General features: G+C 44.8%; 1 protein-coding gene across 1 annotated transcript in view; it reads left to right on the top strand.

Moving 5' to 3' along the window:
• LOC311138679 (interleukin-17 receptor D-like) overlaps window positions 1–17,531 on the top strand; it is a gene marked incomplete at its 5' end in the record, with an annotated part of 70,680 nt that overhangs the window by 43,343 nt on the left and 9,806 nt on the right. Inside the window, 3 exons of the mRNA XM_084173467.1 lie at window positions 1,824–1,944; window positions 2,227–2,271; window positions 2,529–2,680. Coding sequence (XP_084029593.1) covers window positions 1,824–1,944; window positions 2,227–2,271; window positions 2,529–2,680 — 318 coding nt within the window. The remainder of the gene's footprint in view (window positions 1–1,823; window positions 1,945–2,226; window positions 2,272–2,528; window positions 2,681–17,531) is intronic.

Raw genomic sequence — 17,531 nt, 5'->3', positions numbered from 1 at the left:
AAGTCACACCACAGACAACGGTTGTTTTTATCTCCATGCACCTGTAACGTGTGTGAACTAGCTTTGTAGAATATAATATCAAATGCATAATACACTGCTCAAAAATATAAAGGGAACACTTAAACAACACATCCTAGATCTGAATGAATGTGCTGAATTGAATGTGCTGACAACAAAATCACACAAAAATTATCAATGGAAATCAAATGTATCAACCCATGGAGGTCTGGATTTGGAGTCACCCTCAAAATTAAAGTGGAAAACCACACTACAGGCTGATCCAACTTTGATGTAATGTCCTTAAAACAAGTCAAAATGAGGCTCAGTAGTGTGTGTGGCTTCCACGTGCCTGTATGACCTCCCTATGACGCCTGGGCATGCTCCTGATGAGGTGGCGGATGGTCTCCTGAGGGATCTCCTCCCAGACCTGGACTAAAGCATCCACCAACTTCTGGACAGTCTGTGGTGCAACGTGGCGTTGGTGTGGATGGAGTGAGACATGATGTCCCAGATGTGCTCAATTGGATTCAGGTCTGGGGAGCAGGCGGGCCAGTCCATAGCATCAATGCCTTCCTCTTGCAGGAACTGCTGACACACTCCAGCCACATGAGGTCTAGCATTGTCTTGCATTAGGAGGAACCCAGGGCCAACCGCACCAGCATATGGTCTCACAAGGGGTCTGAGGATCTCATCTCGGCACCTAATGGCAGTCAGGCTACCTCTTGCGAGCACATGGAGGGCTGTGCGGCCCCCCAAAGAAATGCCACCCCACACCATGACTGACCCACCGCCAAACCGGTCATGCTGGAGGATGTTGCAGGCAGCAGAACGTTCTCCACGGCGTCTCCAGACTCTGTCACGTCTGTCACATGTGCTCAGTGTGAACCTGCTTTCATCTGTGAAGAGCACAGGGCGCCAGTGGCGAATTTGCCAATCTTGGTGTTCTCTGGCAAATGCCAAACGTCCTGCACGGTGTTGGGCTGTAAGCACAACCCCCACCTGTGGACGTCGGGCCCTCATACCACCCTAATGGAGTCTGTTTCTGACCGTTTGAGCAGACACATGCACATTTGTGGCCTGCTGGAGGTCATTTTGCAGGGCTCTGGCAGTGCTCCTCCTGCTCCTCCTTGCACAAAGGCGGAGGTAGCGGTCCTGCTGCTGGGTTGTTGCCCTCCTACGGCCTCCTCCACGTCTCCTGATGTACTGGCCTGTCTCCTGGTAGCGCCTCCATGCTCTGGACACTACGCTGACAGACACAGCAAACCTTCTTGCCACAGCTCGCATTGATGTGCCATCCTGGATGAGCTGCACTACCTGAGCCACTTGTGTGGGTTGTAGACTCCGTCTCATGCTACCACTAGAGTGAAAGCACCGCCAGCATTCAAAAGTGACCAAAACATCAGCCAGGAAGCATAGGAACTGAGAAGTGGTCTGTGGTCACCACCTGCAGAACCACTTCTTTATTGGGGGTGTCTTGCTAATTGCCTATAATTTCCACCTGTTGTCTATTCCATTTGCACAACAGCATGTGAAATGTATTGTCAATCAGTGTTGCTTCCTAAGTGGACAGTTTGATTTCACAGAAGTGTGATTGACTTGGAGTTACATTGTGTTGTTTAAGTGTTCCCTTTTATTTTTTTGAGCAGTGTAACAAAAGCTCAACTTACCAAGTTATGTAAGTAAGTATTTGGGTGCTGTAGCCCTTCCGAGACTTGATGACCGAAACACATCCATTGTGATTGCTGATAATAAATTGAAGTAATCATTTATTTGTAAGTGCTGGCTGATTTGAAGTATACCTTCACCTTGTTATTCCCTGATAGAAGATGAGCTCTCAGCCCTTCCCTGGTCTGGCCTTTGAGACAGACTACATGGTCCGGATCGTTCCTTTCCCCACCTTCATGAATGACAGCTTCTTCCCCCCATCCTTCCTGCGTACCAACTGTAAGTGGAACACTCCTCGAACTACAGGCCCTAGTTGTAGACCATAAACAGAGTTTAATCACTACAAGCAACTGTAAGTGGAATCAGACAGGAGTGCCAGGGGTTTTACCTGGCCACATAACCTGACTGAGGAAAATCTTCAGGCCCTCGTTTTGTAGGCCAGGAAAAACTCCTAGCCCTGGTGATGATCTTGTGAATTGGTAGAGTAGAGTAACTGTAGTGTAACTGTTGCTGAAGACTCCCGTTGTAATTGGTTGTTTTTGTTGTGTGTTTTGTTCTCAGCCTGTGAAGTGCTTCTGGGACACGACAACCTCGTCTGCAAACCATGTGAGTCCCCATTGTACATCTACTTGCTCTTATACCTGTGTAATGCTGTAATCATGCTATTAACAACATTTTATTAACACATTAACAACATAGTATTAACATATGTTACATAGTAAATAGCCTACTAATGTCTTTATAATTGCATAGTAATGGAGTTTAAGCGTAAGGCATTGTGATTAATTGTAATGAAACAGACATTCCTCTATTTTCTCATATACATGGGTTAACCTTTCTCTCTGTCTGGCGGTTGTGATCAGTCTGGAAGCCCAAGACCCTCAACATCTCTCAGCGGGGCGCCAACCTCCATGTTGTCTTTGACCACGCCCCCTCCACCTTCGGCTTCACCGTCTACTACCTGTACTACAAACTACGACAGGAGGGACCCTTCAGGCTCAAACGCTGCAAACCGGTAAGGAAGGAAATGATGTTATGAGTAGAGAGCCTCAAGCCTTTTCCTGGTTAGGTCGTGTGGTCAGGAAAATCTCAGGGCCTTATAAGGAATGATGAGCTGCATCTTAGCCTGTATTTATCAAGCTTATCAGAGTAGAAATGCTGATGATCTAGGATTAGTTTTGCCTGATGCCTGCCCTAGATCAAAATGAACTAAATAATATGGACAGGGAGGACCTGGTCCTAGATCAGCACTCCTACTCTGAAACTCTTTATGAATACTGCTCCTAATGTGTTTCCCAGACACTGAGGAGGATGTAGTATGGTTACGGTAAGTAGACGTGTCTGCTGCCTTGGCCTTGGCCTCTTCTACCAGGCCCTCTGCCAGCTGGGCCTCTTTTCTCTCTGACAACCTATGGCCTCCTGAGACATCCATGGACTTATCATACTTTCCTCCTTCTCCCTCTCTCTCTCTCTCTCTCTCTCTCTCTCTCTCTCTCTTCTCTCTCTCTCTCTCTCTCTCTCTCTCCTCCTCTCTCTCTCTCTCTCCTCTTCTCTTCTCTCTCTCTCTCTCTCTCTCCTCTCTCTCTCTCTCTCTCTCTCTCTCTCTCTCTCTCTCTCTCTCTCTCTCTGCTCTCTCTCTCTCTCTCTCTCTGTCTCTCTCTCTCTGTCTCTCTGTCTCTCTCGCTCTCTCTCTCTCTCTCTCTCTTTGTCTATCTCTCTGTCTCGCTCTCTCGCTGTCTCTCTGTCTCTCTCTCTCTGTCTCTCTCTCTGTTTCTCTCGCTCTCTGTCTCTCTCTCTCTCGCTGTCTCTCTCTCTCTTGCTGTCTTTCTCTCTGTCTCTCTGTCTCTCTGTCTCTCTCTCTCTCTCTCTCTCTCTCTCTCTCTCTCTGTCTCTCTCTGTCTCTCTCTGTCTCTCTCTCACTCACTCTGTCTCTCTCTCTCTGTCTCTCTCTCTCTGTCTCGCTCTCGCTGTCTCTCTCTCCGCTGTCTCTCTCTGTCTCTCTCTCTCTGTCTCTCTCTCTCTCTGTCTCTCTCTCTCTGTCTCTGTCTCTGTCTCTGTCTCTCTCTCTCTGTCTCTCTCGCTGTCTCTCTCTCTCTGTCTCTCTCTCTGTTTCTCTCGCTCTCTGTCTCTCTCTGTCTCTCTCTCGCTCTCGCTGTCTCTCTCTCTCTTGCTGTCTTTCTCTCTGTCTCTCTGTCTCTCGCTCTGTCTCTCTCTCTCTCTCTCTCTCTCTCTCTCTCTGTCTGTCTGTCTCTCTCTGTCTCTCTCTCTCTCTCTCTGTCTCTCTCTCTGTCTCGCTCTCTGTCTCGCTCTCTGTCTCGCTCTCTGTCTCTCTCTCTGTCTCTCTCTCTGTCTCTCTCTCTCTCTCTCTGTCTCTCTCTCTCACTCACTCTGTCTCTCTCTCTCTCTCTCTCTCAATTCAATTCAATTCAAGCTGCTTTATTGGCATGAAAAACATTGCGTCAATATTGCCAAAGCAACAATGTATACAATATACATTGTAATAAGATAATAAATAATAACAAATAATAATAAAAATGGTAGTAAATAATAATAAATAAATAACAACAATAAAATGGTAACAGTCAATAGTATAAATGTAATAAATATACAAATCTAAATATGGAAAATGAAACTATAACTAACTTATAACTAAATAACGGTCATCTTCACCATTATATCAGTACTACAACTACCATCATCATTACTACCACCACCATCATTAAACTGCCATCATTACCATTACCACCCATACCACTACTATTTGGAATGATAAACAACAATAATAATGGTAATAACAATAATAGCAATAACAATAATAATAATAAGTAAGTTACTATTTACTATGCAGATGTTATTATTCGGTGTCCCTCAGCCTATGGCAGGCAAATACATATTTGGCTGCAAGAGGAGCCATTGCTCCTTCGCCCATGAGTATTTTTAGTTTTTCCTCTGGGTTTAATAAGTTAAAATTTGGAATAAATGTAGTCATTTCTGTGAATAATGAATCTCTTTGTGAGGAATATTTATCTCAGTAAAGGAGAAAGTGCATCTCTGTTTCTACCTCCCCTGTCGTGCAGTGACCACATACAGTGGGGGAAAAAAGTATTTAGTCAGCCACCAATTGTGCAAGTTCTCCCACTTAAAAAGATGAGAGAGGCCTGTAATTTTCATCATAGGTACACGTCAACTATGACAGACAAAATGAGAAAAGAATTTCCAGAAAATCACATTGTAGGATTTTTAATGAATTTATTTGCAAATTATGGTGGAAAATAAGTATTTGGTCAATAACAAAAGTTTCTCAATACTTTGTTATATACCCTTTGTTGGCAATGACACAGGTCAAACGTTTTCTGTAAGTCTTCACAAGGTTTTCACACACTGTTGCTGGTATTTTGGCCCATTCCTCCATGCAGATCTCCTCTAGAGCAGTGATGTTTTGGGGCTGTCGCTGGGCAACACGGACTTTCAACTCCCTCCAAAGATTTTCTATGGGGTTGAGATCTGGAGACTGGCTAGGCCACTCCAGGACCTTGAAATGCTTCTTACGAAGCCACTCCTTCGTTGCCCGGGCGGTGTGTTTGGGATCATTGTCATGCTGAAAGACCCAGCCACGTTTCATCTTCAATGCCCTTGCTGATGGAAGGAGGTTTTCACTCAAAATCTCACGATACATGGCCCCATTCATTCTTTCCTTTACACGGATCAGTCGTCCTGGTCCCTTTGCAGAAAAACAGCCCCAAAGCATGATGTTTCCACCCCCATGCTTCACAGTAGGTATGGTGTTCTTTGGATGCAACTCAGCATTCTTTGTCCTCCAAACACGACGAGTTTAGTTTTTACCAAAAAGTTATATTTTGGTTTCATTTGACTATATGACATTCTCCCAATCCTCTTCTGGATCATCCAAATGCACTCTAGCAAACTTCAGACGGGCCTGGACATGTACTGGCTTAAGCAGGGGGACACGTCTGGCACTGCAGGATTTGGGTCCCTGGCGGCGTAGTGTGTTACTGATGGTAGGCTTTGTTACTTTGGTCCCAGCTCTCTGCAGGTCATTCACTAGGTCCCCCCGTGTGGTTCTGGGATTTTTGCTCACCGTTCTTGTGATCATTTTGACCCCACGGGGTGAGATCTTACGTGGAGCCCCAGATCGAGGGAGATTATCAGTGGTCTTGTATGTCTTCCATTTCCTAATAATTGCTCCCACAGTTGATTTCTTCAAACCAAGCTGCTTACCTATTGCAGATTCAGTCTTCCCAGCCTGGTGCAGGTCTACAATTTTGTTTCTGGTGTCCTTTGACAGCTCTTTGGTCTTGGCCATAGTGGAGTTTGGAGTGTGACTGTTTGAGGTTGTGGACAGGTGTCTTTTATACTGATAACAAGTTCAAACAGGTGCCATTAATACAGGTGACGAGTGGAGGACAGAGGAGCCTCTTAAAGAAGAAGTTACAGGTCTGTGAGAGCCAGAAATCGTGCTTGTTTGTAGGTGACCAAATACTTATTTTCCACCATAATTTGCAAATAAATTCATAAAAAATCCTACAATGTGATTTTCTTGATTTGTTTTCCTCAGTTTGTCTGTCATAGTTGACGTGTACCTATGATGAAAATTACAGGCCTCTCTCATCTTTTTAAGTGGGAGAACTTGCACAATTGGTGGCTGACTAAATACTTTTTTCCCCCACTGTATACACTCCTCTTTGGGTAGCCATGTCTTTTTATGTCTGCCTGTTTCTATTGCCAATTGATGGTCACTCAGCCTGTACTTGGTAAGGATCTGTCTCTGCTTCGTATCTCTGACAGAGTAGAGATAATCAGCCAATTCATATTCTCTGTTTAGGGTCAGATAGCAATTTAGTCGGCTTTGGGATTTTGTTTCGTTTTTCCAATGTTGTAAATATGAGTCCTTTGATTGGTTTATGATTTTGTTCATTGGAATTATTTCTTTTGAAGCAGTGCTGGTGTCAGCTTGGTTGGTTAGGTCCAACACCAGCTGACTGAGAGGGCTCGTTTCTGGGCTCAGCGCTTGGGTTTGAAGTGCTTTAAATTGCAGACTTGAATTTGGACTTGAATTTAGATGTAGCCAAAAAATTAATGATATTTTCTGTATTTTCATTACTACTGGAAAGCGGCCCAATTCTGCCCTACATGCATTAGTTGGGGTATTTCTCTGGACCTCTGAATTTTCCGACAGAATTCTGCATGTAGGGCTTCAATTGGATATTTGTCCCACATTTTAAAGTCCCGTTTATTGAGTGGACCCCAAACCTCACTTCCGTAAAGAGCTATTGGTAGGATTACACTGTCAAATATTTTGGTCCAAATTCTAATTGGGATGTTGATTTTGAATAATTTCATTTTTATTGCATACAATGCTCTGCGGGCTTTTTCTTTGAGTGCATTCACTGCCATATTAAAGTTTCTCGATGCAGATATGGTCAGACCAAGTTATGTGTAATTTTTAGTGTGTTCAATTATGGTGTTGTTCAGGGTGAATTTATATTTGTGTTTCTGACATGATTTTAGTTTTTTTTTAATTTACTGCCAGGGCCCAATTATGGCAATATTGCTCTAGAATGTTAAGGTTCTGTTGAAGACCTTCTTTGGTTGGTGATAGAAGTACCAAGTCATCAGCATATAGCAGGTATTTTACCTCTGTGTCAAATAGTGTGAGTCCTGGGGCTGGAGAATGGTCCAACATGTCTGCTAATTCATTGATATAAATGTTGAAAAGATTTAGACTCAAACTGCAGCCTTGTCTCACACCTCAACGTTGTGAAAATAATTATGTTCTTTGGTTTTTTATTTTTATTGCACACTTGTTTTCTGTGTACATACATTTTATTAAGTCATACACCTTACCACCAAGTCCACTTTGGAGAATTTTGTAGAATAGCCCTTCGTGCCAAATAGAATCAAATGCTTTTTTAAAGTCAATAAAGCAAGCAAAGATTCTGCTCTCTTTTTTTTGGTGGACGTGTTTATTAATTAGTGTGTGTAAGGTGTATGTATTGTCAGTAGTGCGATGGTTAGGGAGAAAGCCAATTTGACATTTACTTATTACATTTTTTTCTTGAAGAAAGGTTTGAATTCTTGAATTCAAAATGCTACAGAAAACCTTTCCCAAGATGCTGTTTACGCAAATTCCCCTGTAATTATTGGGGTCTGATTTGTCTCCACTTTTGTGGATAGGGGAGATGAGCCTCTGGTTCCAGACATCAGGAAAGCAGCCAGAAGTTAGTACCATATTTTTTTGAGCAGTGTATATATATACAAAAAAATAAAGGGAACACTAAAATAACACATCCTAGATCTGAATGAATGAAATAATCTTATTAAATACTTTTTTCTTTACATAGTTGAATGTGCTGACAACAAAATCACACAAAAATTATCAATGGAAATCAAATGTATCAACCCATGGAGGTCTGGATTTGGAGTCACCCTCAAAATTAAAGTGGAAAACCACACTACAGGCTGATCCAACTTTGATGTAATGTCCTTAAAACAAGTCAAAATGAGGCTCAGTAGTGTGTGTGGCTTCCTCGTGCCTGTATGACCTCACTATGACGCCTGGGCATGCTCCTGATGAGGTGGCGGATGGTCTCCTGAGGGATCTCCTCCCAGACCTGGACTAAAGCATCCGCCAACTCCTGGACAGTCTGTGGTGCAACGTGGCGTTGGTGGATGGAGCGAGACATGATGTCCCAGATGTGTTCAATTGGATTCAGGTCTGGGGAATGGGAGGGCCAGTCCATAGCATCAATGCCTTCCTCTTGCAGGAACTGCTGACACACTCCAGCCACATGAGGTCTAGCATTGTCTTGCATTAGGAGGAACCCAGGGCCAACCGCACCAGCATATGGTCTCACAAGGGGTCTGAGGATCTCATCTCGGTACCTAATGGCAGTCAGGCTACCTCTGGTAGGGCTGTGCGGCCCCCCAAAGAAATGCCACCCCACACCATGACTGACCCACCGCCAAACCGGTCATGCTGGAGGATGTTGCAGGCAGCAGAACGTTCTCCACGGCGTCTCCAGACTCTCTCACGTCTGTCACATGTGCTCAGTGTGAACCTGCTTTCATCTGTGAAGAGCACAGGGCGCCAGTGGCGAATTTGCCAATCTTGGTGTTCTCTGGCAAATGCCAAACGTCCTGCACGGTGTTGGGCTGTAAGCACAACCCCCACCTGTGGACGTTGGGCCCTCATACCACCCTCATGGAGTCTGTTTCTGATCGTTTGAGCATACACATGCACATTTGTGGCCTGCTGGAGGTCATTTTGCAGGGCTCTGGCAGTGCTCCTCCTGCTCCTCCTTGCACAAAGGCGGAGGTAGCAGTCCTGCTGCTGGGTTGTTGCCCTCCTACGGCCTCCTCCACGTCTCCTGATGTACTGGCCTGTCTCCTGGTAGCGCCTCCATGCTCTGGACACTACGCTGACAGACATAGCAAACCTTCTTGCCACAGCTCGCATTGATGTGCCATCCTGGATGAGCTGCACTACCTGAGCCACTTGTGTGGGTTGTAGACTCCGTCTCATGCTACCACTAGAGTGAAAGCACCGCCAGCATTCAAAAGTGACCAAAACATCAGCCAGGAAGCATAGGAACTGAGAAGTGGTCTGTGGTCACCACCTACAGAACCACTTCTTTATTGGGGGTGTCTTGCTAATTGCCTATAATTTCCACCTGTTGTCTATTCCATTTGCACAACAGCATGTGACATTTATTGTCAATCAGTGTTGCTTCCTAAGTGGACAGTTTGATTTCACATTAGTGTGATTGACTTGGAATTACATTGTGTTGTTTAAGTGTTCCCTTTATTTTTTTTGAGCAGTGTATATATATATATATATATATACAGTGAGGGAAAAAAGTATTCGATCCCCTGCTGATTTTGTACGTTTGCCCACTGACAAAGACATGATCAGTCTATAATGGTAGGTTTATTTGAACAGTGAGAGACAGAATAACAACAAAAAAATCCAAAAAAACGCATGTCAAAAATGTTATAAATGTATTTGCATTTTAATGAGGAAAATAAGTATTTGACCCCTCTGCAAAACCTGACTTAGTACTTGGTGGAAAAACCCTTGTTGGCAATCACAGAGGTCAGACGTTTCTTGTAGTTGGCCACCAGGTTTGCACACATCTCAGGAGGGATTTTGTCCCACTCCTCTTTGCAGATCTTCTCCAAGTCATTAAGGTTTCGAGGCTGACGTTTGGCAACTCGAACCTTCAGCTCCCTCCACAGATTTTCTATGGGATTAAGGTCTGGAGACTGGCTAGGCCACTCCAGGACCTTAATGTGCTTCTTCTTGAGCCACTCCTTTGTTGCCTTGGCCGTGTGTTTTGGGTCATTGTCATGCTGGAATACCCATCCACTACCCATTTTCAATGCCCTGGCTGAGGGAAGGAGGTTCTCACCCAAGATTTGACGGTACATGGCGCCGTCCATCGTCCCTTTGATGCGGATAAGTTGTCCTGTCCCCTTAGCAGAAAAACACCCCCAAAGCATAATGTTTCCACCTCCATGTTTGACGGTGGGGATGGTGTTCTTGGGGTCATAGGCAGCATTCCTCCTCCTCCAAACACAGCGAGTTCATTCAGATGTTCATTGGCAAACTTCAGATGGGCCTGTATATGTGCTTTCTTGAGCAGGGGGACCTTGCGGGCGCTGCAGGATTTCAGTCCTTCATGGCGTAGTGTGTTACCAATTGTTTTCTTGGTGACTATGGTCCCAGCTGCCTTGAGATCATTGACAAGAACCTCCCGTGTAGTTCTGGGCTGATTCCTCACCGTTCTCATGATCATTGCAACTCCACGAGGTGAGATCTTGCATGGAGCCCCAGGCTGAGGGAGATTGACAGTTATTTTGTCTTTCTTCCATTTGCGAATAATCGCACCAACTGTTGTCACCTTCTCACCAAGCTGCTTGGCGATGGTCTTGTAGCCCATTCCAGCCTTGTGTAGGTCTACAATCTTGTCCCTGACATCCTTGGAGAGCTCTTTGGTCATGGCCATGGTGGAGAGTTTGGAATCTGATTGATTGATTGCTTCTGTGGACAGGTGTCTTTTATACAGGTAACAAGCTGAGATTAGGAGCACTCCCTTTAAGAGTGTGCTCCTAATCTCAGCTCGTTACCTGTATAAAAGACACCTGGGAGCCAGAAATCTTTCTGATTGAGAGGGGGTCAAATACTTATTTCCCTCATTAAAATGCAAATCAATTTATAACGTTTTTGACATGCGTTTTTCAGGATTTTTTTGTTGTTATTCTGTCTCTCACTGTTCAAATAAACCTACCATTAAAATTATAGACAGATCATTTCTTTGTCAGTGGGCAAACGTACAAAATCAGTAGGGGATCAAATACTTTTTTCCCTCACTGTATACATACATACATACATATACACATATATATATATATATATACATACATACATATACACATATACACATACATATATATATTATTAAAATACCAGTGCCAATAAAATAAAGGATAGTTGTAAACAAATTAATAAGAATGGCCCAAAAAATAAGTACATTGCAGTGTGTGTGTGTGTGTGTGTGTGTGTGTGTGCGCGCATGCGTGTGCACGTGCGCGTTTGCGTGAATTAAAGGGTCTGTCTAGCCCAGTAGTCTGCATATTAGATGCAGTAGTTGGCGCACCTCCTCTATCTCTGATTGTTCTAGGTATTTTTTGCCAGAGGTTACCTCAGCATATGTAGGCTGATGATCTGAATGATACATGGTGTGGACTGCATGATGTGGTGTACTTCTCTGAAGGACTGTGTTCTGCCCAACCCTGGAGTAGTGGTCAGTGATGGGCCAGGTCCAGTAGAACTGTGTTGTGATGGTCCAGTAGAACTGTGTTGTGATGGGCCGGGTCTAGTAGAGCTGTGTTGTGATGGGCCGGGTCTGGTAGAGCTGTGTTGTGATGGGCCAGGTCCAGTAGAACTGTGTTGTGATGGGCCTGGTCTAGTAGAACTGTGTTGTGATGGGCCGGGTCTAGTAGAGCTGTGTTGTGATGGGCCGGGTCTAGTAGAACTGTGTTGTGATGGGCCTGGTCTAGTAGAGCTGTGTTGTGATGGGCCGGGTCTAGTAGAACTGTGTTGTGATGGGTCGGGTCTAGTAGAACTGTGTTGTGATGGGCCTGGTCTAGTAGAACTGTGTTGTGATGGGCCTGTTCTAGTAGAACTGTGTTGTGATGGGCCGGGTCTAGTAGAGCTGTGTTGTGATGGGCCGGGTCTAGTAGAGCTGTGTTGTGATGGGCCGGGTCTAGTAGAGCTGTGTTGTGATGGGCCGGGTCTAGTAGAACTGTGTTGTGATGGGCCGCGTCTAGTAGAGCTGTGTTGTGATGGGCCTGTTCTAGTAGAACTGTGTTGTGATGGGCCGGGTCTAGTAGAGCTGTGTTGTGATGGGCCGGGTCTAGTAGAGCTGTGTTGTGATGGGCCGGGTCTAGTAGAGCTGTGTTGTGATGGGCCGGGTCTAGTAGAGCTGTGTTGTGATGGGCCGGGTCTAGTAGAGCTGTGTTGTGATGGGCCGGGTCTAGTAGAACTGTGTTGTGATGGGCCTGGTCTAGTAGAACTGTGTTGTGATGGGCCTGTTCTAGTAGAACTGTGTTGTGATGGGCCGGGTCTAGTAGAGCTGTGTTGTGATGGGCCTGGTCTAGTAGAGCTGTGTTGTGATGGGCCGGGTCTAGTAGAACTGTGTTGTGATGGGCCGGGTCTAGTAGAACTGTGTTGTGATGGGCCGGGTCTAGTAGAGCTGTGTTGTGATGGGCCGGGTCTAGTAGAGCTGTGTTGTGATGGGCCGGGTCTAGTAGAGCTGTGTTGTGATGGGCCGGGTCTAGTAGAGCTGTGTTATGATGGGCCGGGTCTAGTAGAACTGTGTTGTGATGGGCCGGGTCTAGTAGAGCTGTGTTGTGATGGGCCTGGTCTAGTAGAGCTGTGTTGTGATGGGACGGGTCTGGTCGTGCTGTCCTGAGGCGGGTCTGGTCTGGTAAATCTGTGCTGTGTTAGGCCTGGTCTTGTAGAGCTGTGCTGTAATAAGTCGTGTCTGGCTATTCTCTCTTGGGGATGGTGGGGGTACTGTTGTTTCAGAAGGTGGAGCGGGGGGCTCTGTTGCTGGGGTGATGGGTGTGTGGGTCCCTGCCAAGTGTTGCATCCTTTAGGTCCTTGGCAAAGGTTCTGATACTGTCCTGATCAAGATGTACATTATCGTATACGTGTTCACATGTCAGAGTGGGGTGGTGAGCCGTTCTGACGTTGAGCAGTGAGGCACAGTCCACAGTGATCTGTTGATTTTATTTTTTCAATCAACTTTCCTGGGAAGTATTTTCTTGGTAGGAGGGTGGACACAACTATATTGGTTGTTGGGAACCTAGCCTGTGCCCGTTCTGCCACTCTTCTCACTGCCCCAGATACATTTTCACCTTTGGCATGAAGGTCGTTTGTGCCAGTGTGGATGATGATGTTGTCCGGGGTGTCAATCCTGGTCTGACTGAGTATCTGCATTGCACTGTCAATTGTAGGACACCAGAACTTATACACCTGGTGTCTAGGGAATAATCTTTCCTGGACTAAGAACTTCCCATTTGAATCAATAAGGAATGCAGTTGTGGGTGACTGTCTGGGTGGAGCAGACTGGGAGACTGGTATTCTGACCTGGGCTGGAGCAGACTGGGAGGCTGGTTGGCTGACCTGGGCTGGAGCAGACTGGGTGGCTGGTTGGCTGACCTGGGCTGGAGCAGACTGAGAGGCTGGTAGGTTGACCTGGGCTGGAGCAGACTGAGAGGCTGGTAGGTTGACCTGGGCTGGAGCAGACTGAGAGGCTGGTAGGTTGACCTGGGCTGGAGCAGACTGAGAGGCTGGTTGGCTGACCTGGGCTGGAGCAGACTGGGACGCTGGTTGGCTGACCTGGGCTGGAGCACACTGTGCTGGAGCAGACTGGGAAGCAGGTAGGCTGACCTGGGCTAGAGCAGACTGGGTGGCTGGTTGGCTGACCTGGGCTAGAGCAGACTGGGACGCTGGTTGGCTGACCTGGGCTGGAGCAGACTGGTAGGCGGGTGCAGTGTCATCAGGCTGTGTGGTGGAGGCCATGCTGGTCTCAGGTTCTGCTGGTGTTGTACCAGGCTGGTGGACATATTCTCTAGATGCAGAGGACATATTGACTAGCTGCTGGTTGAGGGTGTCAATGTACCTCTCTCTTTGTTCTAGCTCCTTTCTTGTTGTGCTCAGATGGTCTCTGAGGTCATCATTTGTCTGACTCAGTTTGTCCATTCTGCTTTCTAATTTAGCAATAGATGCTCTGCTCTCCTCCCTGAACTGTTTCATCTCTTCTTTTCGTTTCTGGACAGTGTCCTCCTCTTGAAGCTTGTTCTCTCTGAGTTCTATGACCTCTGCTTCGACGAGAGAGAGGGTGTTGTGGAAACGTTGCATAGCAGGTGTTCTTGGTGTTGTAGGCATGTCCTTGGCTTTGTCTGCTGCAGGTGAGGTAGGTAGAGGGACACTGAGGGCTTCTTGCTGGGTCACAGAGACCGTTGGGGCCTGCTTTTCTCCATCTCCCTCCTTGACTTTTTCTTCAGTTTCTGCTTTTAGGGTAGCAAACATATTCTCAAAACCCTGGAGGATTGAATCATTGCCTTGTATCAATACAGTTCCATTATTATATAAGTTTACTGTTTGATACGTGTTGCTCTGGTCAGCTTCTTCAAAAATGCTGATCTGACATCCTTGGCTGATGCCTCTCTTTTTTGAGAAAGGGAAATTGTTGCAAGTAACCCTTTTCCATATGTGCCCTCGTTTGGTATTAAATATTAAATTTGCTCTTGTTTTGCAACTGGTAAGATCTGCAAACAGGCATTCATGGTTCTGTCCCATCATCAAACCTTTGGAACTTTTCTTAGCTTTCTCAGTCTGGATGTCTGGTGGGTAAACAATTTCCATAGCAACGCTGTACACAATGTTGCAATAGAAGCGTTGTTTCTTGTATTATTCTCTCTTGTGTCTTTTAGAGGACTGTTTTACTTTGATGTCCTTTGTCTTCTGTCCTTATTTTGTCTTATTTTGTCTTTCTTTTCTTCTGTTAACTAGATATTATTTGTTAGCTAGCTAGCTTCTTCCAGGAGAGTCCCTAGCAACTGTTTAGCAACTGGTAAACAATTCAGCTAGCTAAGATAACTGTACAATTTTATGAAAAATTGTTACTTTTTCAAAAGCCTTTCTTCTTTGTTTGTTGCTTGTTTTGTCTCTTATTCAGTCTTGCAGTTTTCTTTAGTTTTTTCCCGATGTACTTCACTCTAAAAACCATATCAAATTTCAATATTTGTAGGAGCTCATCTTTTCAGCAGCTGCTCCTCTATTTGGAATTTTTGGAGATCTGTCTCTGTCTCTCTCTCTCTCTCTCTCTCTCTGTCTCTCTCTGTCTCTCTCTCTGTCTCTGTCTTTCTGTCTCTGTCTCTCTCTGTCTCTCTCTGTCTCTGTCTCTCTCTGTCTCTCTGTCTCTCTCTCTCTCTGTCTCTCGCTCTCTCTCTCTGTTTCTCTCGCTCTCTCTCTGTTTCTCTCGCTCTCTGTCTCTCTCTGTCTCTCTCAGGGCCTTATAAGCAATGATGAGCTGCATCTTAGCCTGTATTTATCAAGCTTATCAGAGTAGAAATGCTGATGATCTAGGATTAGTTTTGCCTGATGCCTGCCCTAGATCAAAATGAACTAAATAATATGGACAGGGAGGACCTGGTCCTAGATCAGCACTCCTACTCTGAAACTCTTTATGAATACTGCTCCTAATGTGTTTCCCAGACACTGAGGAGGATGTAGTATGGTTACGGTAAGTAGACGTGTCTGCTGCCTTGGCCTTGGCCTCTTCTACCAGGCCTCTGCCAGCTGGGCCTCTTTCTCTCTGACAACCTATGGCCTCCTGGGAGACATCCATGGACTTATCATACTTTCCTCTCGCGCTCTTTCTCTCGCTCTCTCTGTCTCTCTCTTTCTCTTTCTCTCACTCTCTCTGTCTCTTTCTCAATTCAATTCAATTTAAGGGCTTTATTGGCATGGGAAACGTATGTTAACATTGCCAAAGCAAGTGAAGTAGATAGTAAACAAAAGTGAAATAAACAATAAATATTAACAGTAAACATTACACTCAGAAGTTTCAAAAGAATAAGGACATTTCAAATGTCATATTATGTATATATACAGTGTTGTAACAATGTGCAAAGAGTTAAAGTACAAATGGGAAAATAAATCAACATACAGTGGGGAAAAAAAGTATTTAGTCAGCCACCAATTGTGCAAGTTCTCCCACTTAAAAAGATGAGAGAGGCCTGTAATTTTCATCATAGGTACACGTCAACTATGACAGACAAAATGAGAATTGTTTTTCCAGAAAGTCACATTGTAGGATTTTTAATGAATTTATTTGCAAGTTATGGTGGAAAATAAGTATTTGGTCAATAACAAAAGTTTCTCAATACTTTGTTATATACCCTTTGTTGGCAATGACACAGGTCAAACGTTTTCTGTAAGTCTTCACAAGGTTTTCACAAGCTGCTTACCTATTGCAGATTCAGTCTTCCCAGCCTGGTGCAGGTCTACAATTTTGTTTCTGGTGTCCTTTGACAGCTCTTTGGTCTCGGCCATAGTGGAGTTTGGAGTGTGACTGTTTGAGGTTGTGGACAGGTGTCTTTTTATACTGATAACAAGTTCAAACAGGTGCCATTAATACAGGTAACGAGTGGAGGACAGAGGAGCCTCTTAAAGAAGAAGTTACAGGTCTGTGAGAGCCAGAAATCTTGCTTGTTTGTAGGTGACCAAATACTTATTTTCCACCATAATTTGCAAATAAATTCATTAAAAATCCTACAATGTGATTTTCTGGATTTTTTTTCCTTAATTTGTCTGTCATAGTTGACGTGTACCTATGATGAAAATTACAGGCCTCTCTCATCTTTTTAAGTGGGAGAACTTGCACAATTGGTGGCTGACTAAATACTTTTTTTCCCCACTGTAAATATGGGTTGTATTTACAATGGTGTTTGTTCTTCACTGGTTGCCCTTTTCTTGTGGCAACAGGTCACAAATCTTGCAGCTGTGATGGCACACTGTGGTTTTTCACCCAGTAGATAAGGGAGTTTATCAAAATTGGGTTTGTTTTCTAATTCTTTGTGGATCGCTGTAATATGAGGGAAATATGTGTCTCTAATATGGTCATACATTTGGCAGGAGGTTAGGAAGTGCAGCTCATTTTCCACCTCATTTCGTGGGCAGTGTGCACATAGCCTGTCTTCTCTTGAGAGCCAGGTCTGCCTACGGCGGCCTTTCTCAATAGCAAGGCTATGCTCACTGAGTCTGTACATAGTCAAAGCTTTCCTTAAGTTTGGGTCAGTCACAGTGGTCAGGTATTCTGCCACTGTGTACTCTCTGTTTAGGGCCAAAGAGCATTCTAGTTTGCTCTGTTTTTTTGTTTGTTCTTTCCCATGTGTCAAGTAATTCTCTTTTTGTTTTCTCATGATTTGTTTGGATGTAATTGTGTTGTTGTTGTTGTTGTTGTCCTGGGGCTGTGTGGGGTCTGTTTGTGTTTGTGAACAGAGCCCCAGGACCAGCTTACTTAGGGGACTCTTCTCCAAGTTCATCTCTCTGTAGGTGATGGCTTTGTTATGGAAGGTTTGGGAATCGCTTCCTTTTAAGTGGTTATATAATTTAACGGCTCTTTTCTGGATTTTGATAATTAGCGGGTATTGGCCAAATTCTGCTCTGCATGCATTATTTGGTGTTTTACGTTGTACACGGAGGATGTTTTTGCAGAATTCTGCATGCAGAGTCTCAATTTGGTGTTTGTCCCATTTTGTGAATTCTTGGT

The sequence above is a fragment of the Coregonus lavaretus genome, assembly GCF_964263955.1.
Source record: "Coregonus lavaretus genome assembly, chromosome: 12".
In the NCBI taxonomy this organism is placed as follows: Eukaryota; Metazoa; Chordata; class Actinopteri; order Salmoniformes; family Salmonidae; genus Coregonus; species Coregonus lavaretus.
The sequence above is the reverse complement of the archived record's forward strand: the minus strand, read 5'-3'. Positions and strand labels throughout refer to the sequence as shown.